At 35.2% G+C, this 7,983-nt stretch overlaps 2 protein-coding genes across 3 annotated transcripts in view; one reads left to right on the top strand and one right to left on the bottom strand.

The window, feature by feature from the left end:
- Positions 1 to 302: 302 nt before the first annotated feature.
- On the bottom strand, positions 303 to 2,141 carry LOC126746258 (26S proteasome non-ATPase regulatory subunit 11). Its single transcript, XM_050454418.1, has 2 exons — positions 961 to 2,141; positions 303 to 743 (listed from the first exon to the last, which is right to left on the bottom strand). Exons 1-2 carry the CDS (start codon positions 2,087 to 2,089, stop codon positions 622 to 624), a joined length of 1,251 nt encoding a protein of 416 aa, XP_050310375.1. The 5' UTR covers positions 2,090 to 2,141; the 3' UTR covers positions 303 to 621.
- Positions 2,142 to 3,506: 1,365 nt separating this feature from the next.
- The window catches only part of LOC126746254 (ninein), a 50,236-nt gene continuing 45,759 nt past the window's right edge, over positions 3,507 to 7,983 (top strand). For both annotated transcript variants that reach the window (XM_050454412.1, XM_050454411.1), the window contains exons 1-4: positions 3,507 to 3,672; positions 4,930 to 5,174; positions 5,510 to 5,645; positions 5,703 to 6,013. In XM_050454412.1, coding sequence (XP_050310369.1) covers positions 4,946 to 5,174; positions 5,510 to 5,645; positions 5,703 to 6,013 — 676 coding nt within the window. In that variant the 5' untranslated portion in view covers positions 3,507 to 3,672; positions 4,930 to 4,945. The remainder of the gene's footprint in view (positions 3,673 to 4,929; positions 5,175 to 5,509; positions 5,646 to 5,702; positions 6,014 to 7,983) is intronic.

Genomic DNA, 7,983 nt, shown 5'->3' with positions numbered 1-7,983 from the left:
CTGATTTTGAATTGTGACAGATAGATTGTCAAAAAAAATATATCTAGGAGCCAGTGTTGCCAAAAGAATAAGAATTTCTTAGATTTGAAGTTTGTATTTAAACCCTTTTTAATAAGAGGATTGATATAGCAGGACTTTTGAGTGGTAAAATAAGGGACAACTTTTAAATAAAACAAGCCGTCTTGCCAGGTCTTCCACTAAATCTCCCCAGATCTGGGGATTTTTGTGTTCGGGGCGTGGCCTACGCTATTGACAGCTTTAAAAGTGGCGCCAAATTTGAATCCCGGATAAAGAAAACGGCGTTTGATTATTTATTTATTTTTTATTAATTAATGTGATTAAGATTTAAACAAAAAGAATTATTACTAATATATAGACCCAGTTAAATCGTCACCCCATTTGTCAAACCTAATGCAATTTGGCAAATGTTATGATGAATATAAAAAAAAAAAAAACAGTTACACATAATGGTTAATATACCTGAAAACAATGTTAATTATATACACCAGAGAACAGAAAAATGGCAAAACTGAGTTAATAAATGTCAGAGTAAAAATATATTATTAAGTTAGGAAAAATACAGTCTGTTCTTTTAAATTTTTGTATATTAATAAACTAAACCTATGACAACTTTTTAGCTTTTTGATAGAGTGTGTCGACTACTTTGCTCATGCTCTGGATCGTTTCTAGGGCCATCTCGTACGTTTTGTCTACCGGGGTCTCCTCAAAGACAATCAAAACACCTGGAAATTTCAGTAGGAAAAGGACGTTAATTTAGGGCCAAAAATAGCCACAATGACATGCTTAGAAAAGTATTTGTGTGCAATGCATTTTGGAATAATTCCAAGTTTAAATAAACTCAGATAATATGCAAGTCATTGTTGGTGAATACAAATATTTGGGTGCAAAGTGCAGTTTTTCGCAACAAAGCACAATTAAAAAAAGACGCACTCTTCTTACCTTCTCCTTGATCTAAAATCCCATGAAACTTGGCATCCAAAATCATCTGAGACAGCTTCTTCTCCACTTGGGGCATGGGCAACTTAATACTCTTGGCAATATAATCCACCTGTACCCTGCTATAAGGTTCGATGATCCTGCACAGGTTCTGCTCGAGCATGTTATCATATAAAGTGCCCAAATGTGCCCTAACGATCACATCATCCTCCAACTCCCTCTTAAAGTTCTTGACTGCTTGCTGAAAATCGGCCAAAGACCTTTTATGAGATGCTTGGGCCACTGCCTTCATTGCATCGATATCCCGACCCGCATACTTGATAGCCAATTTTCCACTGACAATTTGCTGCACATCCTCGGGGGTATTAAGCATAATTTTCGACAGGAGCATGTATTTTAAGGCTGTTAAAGCTTTTGGGGATTCGACACTGTCGAACCCTTCGAAAGCCTCATAAAAGTATGAATATGCCGTTTTAAAATCTTTCTCGTCGGCAGCATGCAGGATGCCAGACTGTAAATCGAGGGCGGCTTGGATTTTTGGGGGACAATAAATCGCGTTGGCCGTTGTACGGGCTGATGTTAGGGCAGCTCTCGCCTTGGGTAAGTTACTTAGGGCATGGTAAGTTTTACTCTCTAACAATTGGACTTCTACCAGCAGATTCTTGTCATCCAACTTTTTCAATTCCCTCAGGAGTGTGCTGCCCAACTGTAGGGCCTCGGTGAACATACCTGTGTCGAAATATAAGGCCACTAACCTTGCCTCCAGTGACTGCCTGAGGAAAGTTCTTTTCTCCTCTTTGGCCCATTCAATGCATTCTTTACAGAGCTGTACCTCGATCCCGATACCCGCCTCCAAATCCAAAAAGAAGTCCACCAAAGACCTCACCAGTTTAGCCGCCTTGGCTTTACTTATTTGGCTGAGAAACGGACGGGTCTGTTTTATGAGGTCGGCCAGTTCTTTGGCCTTACCCTCCTTCTTGTACTTCTCCCCGAGGTTGAGGATGTCCTGCTCCTTGTTCTGGATACGTTTTTCATCGTTTTCGTCGTCTTCCTGGTCACGTTTTAATTTCAGTAGATTTTCGTGTTGGGAACGCACCGATTGGGATCGCTCAAACAACGTAGCACCCGCCATATTTCGCAAAACTTTAGAAAAGCACTGTCATCCCGAGAGGTGACAACCAAAATATTTAAATGACAGATCTGTCAACGGTAGCTGACGTTCGACAGCTGTCACTTACTTATGTAGGGAGGGAGTGGATAAAATGTCAAAAGTCAAAACATGTGACTATAGGAATGAGGTAACAAGAGCGTTAAAGGCCGGCAACGCTGTATAAGTTTAATTTGTTTGTCATAACTGAGTTCAAAATTCATATTAAATATAAATAAGTTAATTAAACTTAAAATAATTGATTACAAATAAAGTTTAAATAATTACTGTCAAATATCGATATTCTATGGCGTCTCTAATAATTTAACAAATAAAAATGTCATATGACGTCACGCCAGCCATTAAACGCCAACGTAGCTGTCAAGACATTCCAAAATTGATTTTTTTTTTAATAGTTTTCTTGGCTTTAAATTAATTCTCTTCATTAAAACAATGAAGAGAATTAATGTAGCTGTGAGTCTCTGCTCCGTATATCACCAATTTCATTTCATTGGTAAATATTAATTTACAAAAATTCGGAATTGATGACTTTTGACAGCTGTCAGTTACTTATATAGGGACGGATGCTAATATCGATATCACGTCTATCAACTGTCAAATGTCAAACATATAACTATAGGAATGAGTTGACTGGAACGATAGAGAAACATGTAACGGTAACGCTGCATAATTTAACCTTCATCATCAAAATTCACATAAATATACACAAATATTTTAAGGCAAATTAATTAATTACGAATAAAATTTAATTATTATTTTCAAATAGCGATATTCTGTGGCATTTTAATAACTTGGCTAATCAAAACGCCTTCAGTCATAAGCAACGTCAACAGGAATGAAATAATAAGAAACGTAGGAAAATATGTAACGCGTGGCAACGCTGCATAAGATAAAATTGTTTATGTGACAACTATACTTAACATTCATTTTAAATTTAAACAAAAGTCAATTAATTAAACAAGTACTAATTAATTAAAAATTAAATTTAATTAGTTACTGTGAAATATCGATATTGCATGGCATCTCTAATAAGTCAACCCATCAAAGCCCCTTCAAACTGTCATAAGTAAGGTTAATAGGAATGAGCTATTGGGAACAACAGGGAAACAGGTAAAGCTTGGCAACGCTGCATAAGTTAAACTTGTTTATGTGATAACTATACTGAAAATACATAATAAATATTTTAATTAAATGCAAATACTTTAATTACGATTAATTACTTTTAAATATCGATCTTGTATGGCATCTCTAATAATTTAACCAATCAAAACACCTTCAAACTGTCAAATGAAACGTCAAAGACGTGTGACGTCACGGCCGCCATTAATTAAACGTCAACGCAGCTGTCATCACATTCCAAAATTGATGTTATTTTTTTTGTAATTTTCTTCCAGTCAGAAAAGCTTTTTCTTGAAGTGACGTTCTTGTTTTAAGACGAGATTAATCGCCGGATAATCCCGTTATGTAGTCGGGGCTTTATTAAAATATAAATTAAGCGAATTAATGAACACGTGAGAGCGTATATCATCATCGATTCCATTCCTGAGGTGAGTAATAAATAATTTACTAAAAGTCCCATTAGATTCGCGTGAAGGTGGGGCGGATGTTATGCCTGTGGAATTTAGACGAAAATAGTTCACCAGTGTCGCTTTCGTTTTCACGTTTCTAGCAATTAAAGACCAAGAAACTGGATTAAGGCTGGTAAATCAAGGTTATATATAGGCTTTATGAATGGGGGTGGATATAGAGTATTCAGAGACAAGTATGTTTAATATTAACTGCTTTATTTGCCTAAAATGAAATATCTAGGAGAGTTCTACTTATTTTGAACTGTTTGGGACATATTCAAGACTATTTAAGGTCTTGCATACCAAGAGAGAGCTAGAAATAGACACTTGGCTATTTCAAACACCAAAATACAAATATTAGCTATAAAAACAATAAACAATTTTATATCTAATTTCCATTAATGATTTCATCATAATAAACATTGTGTTTTTGTGGGTGCAGAAGCCTTGACCTACCCACTTTAGCCTTATGTATATAGAATGATTTACTAGAGGGGATATGACAATATTTATTATATTTATCAAGGTAGATAAAGTATGTACCTATATTGCAGCTTTCTTAATTCCCTTTTAATTATATTGTTGCACTTAATTACTGTTCTTTTGGAAACTTGATACATGTAACATAAGTAATGGCCTTCACCTAGTATGAAATACGCATATCACTCGTTAAAGTTCCGCTAGACTAATTTAAATATAACTTCTAAGGTGTAAGTCTTGCTAAGTCACATATTTCATATTTAACCCATAAGACTGTTTCAAGGTAAAGAGTGTACATACATTCACATTCTAAGGTGTGTATAGCATACAAAGCTTTCTTTATTCATGACATAAGCATAAGATAAAATCTCCACTATAACATGTGAATATTTTCATAGAATAATAGTCTTTGCTACTGTATAAAATCTTTTATTACTTATTTATGCACCTCCTAGCAGCAAATTGTTGCATGTACACCATACCTGCCGTGAAATTATTAAAATTGTATATATGGAAGCACCCAGTTAAACCTTAACTATGCAAAATATTTAGTCCAAACTGTGCGCTATATTTAAATATAAGCAAGGGCACTGCATTGGTATGAAGGAAACTAAATTTAGCAGATTCTTAGTGTCACCGCAACAAACAATTTGATAAAATTAGAACATTCAAAGAAAAACATTCCAGATGTTCTTTTATACAAAAGGCTCTACCTGAGAGTCATAAATCAGCGGCCGCATTCAATGTTACTTTCAGGTGATTCTCGTGCATAATGGAGCACCCCCCGACCCTTTTGGACCCTTACGAACAGCAGCTGCTAAAAGTGTTCAACAGTCACGACTTGGGCAACTGCGGCAGCCTGGACAAAGACGGGCTGTCGCAGTTGTGCATCACCCTACAGCTCGAGGAACAGGGAAACGAGCTGATCAGATGTCTGTTGAACGAAAAAAGGTCCAGAGCCAACTTTGGGGAGTTTAAGGATGCCTTATTGAATTTGTTGGGTGAGTTTGTGTGGTAGTAATAGAATCCATTGTGTCAGTTATGGTTTGTTTTTGAGTGAGATTGATGTTTTTACTGTCAAGTTAAACATCAAGGTTCCTTTATGTTATGTTAGAAAAATTATGAAATTATTCTTAATGTGTTTTAAGTTGTGCCCAAAAATGTACCCTAAGGAATAAAAATTTGGGGTCCTAGATCTTGGTTGATAAAATCGCCTTTAACTTAAAAAGTTGTAGAGGTACAAGAATCCTTCTCCCATGGAATTATTGAGAAAAAAGGGCCCTTTTTTTAGCAAGTAACATTTAATTTATACCTAACTGAACAAAGTAACTTTCAGGTAAAATGCAAAACAACAAAACCATCTCAGAGAGTCCGTTAAAAGAGCATAAAACCTTAGTGGAAATAGACTCGCCGGATCGAGAAGTTTCGCCAAAATATGTATACGGAAGCAAAAAATACGGCAGAAGAACCCGGTAATTTAACCCTTAAACACATTAATAAACCCTTGAAAAAAAAACCTCGTTATTTAGACCTAGGGCTGACGAGATAGTACCAGAAGACCCCGATCAAAGTAAACAAGGCTCCCCGGTCCAACGATCCAACTCGCAAAGCGAGGTTTTAACCAAAAAACGAAAAACTAATTATAAATTGAAGCGATGCACCTCGTTGCCCGGTCATAAGGACCTGACTAACGCGAATTTCATCGCCTCCTCACACTTGAGCTGCGAACCGGAGATCGTTTGCACCGAGGAGATGCTGAGGGAGGCCTGGCAAAAGTTGGGAGTCGGTGAGGACGGATTTTTGAACCAGACCGAGTTGCTGCTGGTCTGTGACGCAATCGGTGAGTTTCTTTCGAACGAAAATTTAAAGTTACTAGAGAAACGGGACTACTGGAAACTCCGGAAGTTATCGAGAGATTCTTCCGGGATGTGTGGCTTAAAAATCCCATTCTTTGTCCCAATAGTTTTTAGGTTACTTATGTTTTTCTTCCAGGCAGTTCTGGCCCTAAATGCCCGAAAGAAGAACAAAAATGTAGCGTGTTTTAAGGTCCGAAGGTTGTAAATTTGAAAAAAAACACTCACCATTTTCAAAAAACTCTTTATTTCTATAACGGATATTTGAATCAAGGGATCTCGATTTGTTTTTTGCACTTTTATTTACTCAGAAACCACTATTATGGTCAATTAACTCTCAATTTCATTGCGAGTTAATTGAAAGCGACATTTTTTTATTCAAAGTCAAAACTGTTTTTGTCCGTTAAAATTGGAAGTCTGACCCACTGGCCGCATGTGGACATGCAAACACCCTAAATGGATAGGCTACATGCCATACATTAACCCTCAGTACAGTGGTTTGGTATATAGAAAAAACTGGACAAAATTCATTTAATTTTTATTATTATTTAAGTTAATAATATTGAACATGGTAAATAAAAAAAAAATCTCTTTGGTAACATTAGCCTTGGACATTGTTTTAGCCACAAAATGTTTGGGTAAGTATAGAAGTAAAGGGTCATATTTCTAGAGAAAATTAATTATAATTAAAAAAGGGGGGTTTCTTGTTGATTCTATTATTTGCAAGCAATTTGTTTTTTTTGTAAAAAAAATTATGGGATATCTTTTAATAATCCGGTGTAAACCCAACCAATTTTTTCAATAAGTTACTCGTTTTTTTCTTCCAGGAATTCCTGACTCCGAATGCCTGGAAGGAAAACAAAAATACTGAAGGTTTTAAGGTCCTTAATGTAAAATTGGTGGTTGATATTTTCAAAATAAAAATCGGTGTTTTTTTGGGATTTTTTATCTACTACGTTTTATGATCCATTAATTTTTGATTTCACAAAGTCAAAACTATTTTTGTCCCTTAAAATTGGAAGTCTGACCCACTGGCCGCATGTACCTGTGCAAACGCCTTAAATGGATAGGCAACACGCCATACATTAACCCTCAGTACAGTGGTTTGGTATATAGAAAAAACTGGACAAAATTCATTTAATTTTTATTATTATTTAAGTTAATAATATTGATCATAGTAAATAAAAAAAAAATTCTCTTTGGTAACATTAGCCTTGGACATTATTTTAGCCACGAAATCTTTTGGTAAATATAGGAGAAAAGGGTCAAATCTTTAGAGGAAATTAATTATACTTAAAAAAAGGGGGTTTCTTGTTGATTCTATTTGCAAGCAATTTGTTTTTTGTAAAAAAAATGATGGGATATTTTTTAATAATCCGGTGTAAACCCAACCAATTTTTTCATAAGTTACTCGTTTTTTTCTTCCAGGCAGTCCAGGAGTTCCTGGCCTCAAATGCCTGGAAGAAAAACAAATATTCTGGGTGTTTAAAAGTTGGAAATTATTAAAAAAAATTAACATTTTCAAAAAATGCCACCAAAGCTTTAAAGGGAGTTAGAAAATAAACCTACACATTTAAAAAAAAAAAATTCTTATTGATTTTATTATACGAAAGAAAAAATTTTTTTTTGCAAAAATGATGGCATATCTTTTCATATTCCGGTGTAAACCCAACCAATTTTTTCAATAAGTTACTCGTTTTTTTCTTCCAGGCAGTCCAGGAATTCCTGACTCCGAATGCCTGGAAGAGAAACAAAAATACTGAAGGTTTTAAGGTCCTTAATGTAAAATTGGTGGTTGATATTTTCAAAAAAAAAATCGGTTTTTTTTTGGGATTTTTTATCTACTCAAAAACTACTTTTTATGATCCATTAACTTTTGATTTCACAAAGTCAAAACTATTTTTGTCCCTTAAAATTGGAACGCTGACCCACTGGCCGCATGTGACTGTGCAAACGC

This window comes from Anthonomus grandis, chromosome 17 (assembly GCF_022605725.1).
Source record: "Anthonomus grandis grandis chromosome 17, icAntGran1.3, whole genome shotgun sequence".
Classification (NCBI taxonomy): Eukaryota; Metazoa; Arthropoda; class Insecta; order Coleoptera; family Curculionidae; genus Anthonomus; species Anthonomus grandis.
Note: the sequence above shows the minus strand (reverse complement) of the source record. Positions and strands in the feature narration are given on the sequence as shown.

Excerpts from the sequence above, each read along its gene's own strand:
- LOC126746258 (XM_050454418.1), bottom strand. The coding sequence starts at position 2,089 with ATGGCGGGTGCTACGTTGTTTGAGCGATCCCAATCGGTGCGTTCCCAA. Across the intron at positions 744-960 it reads GATTTTAGATCAAGGAGAAG|GTGTTTTGATTGTCTTTGAG; the intron begins GTAAGAAGAGTG and ends TGAAATTTCCAG.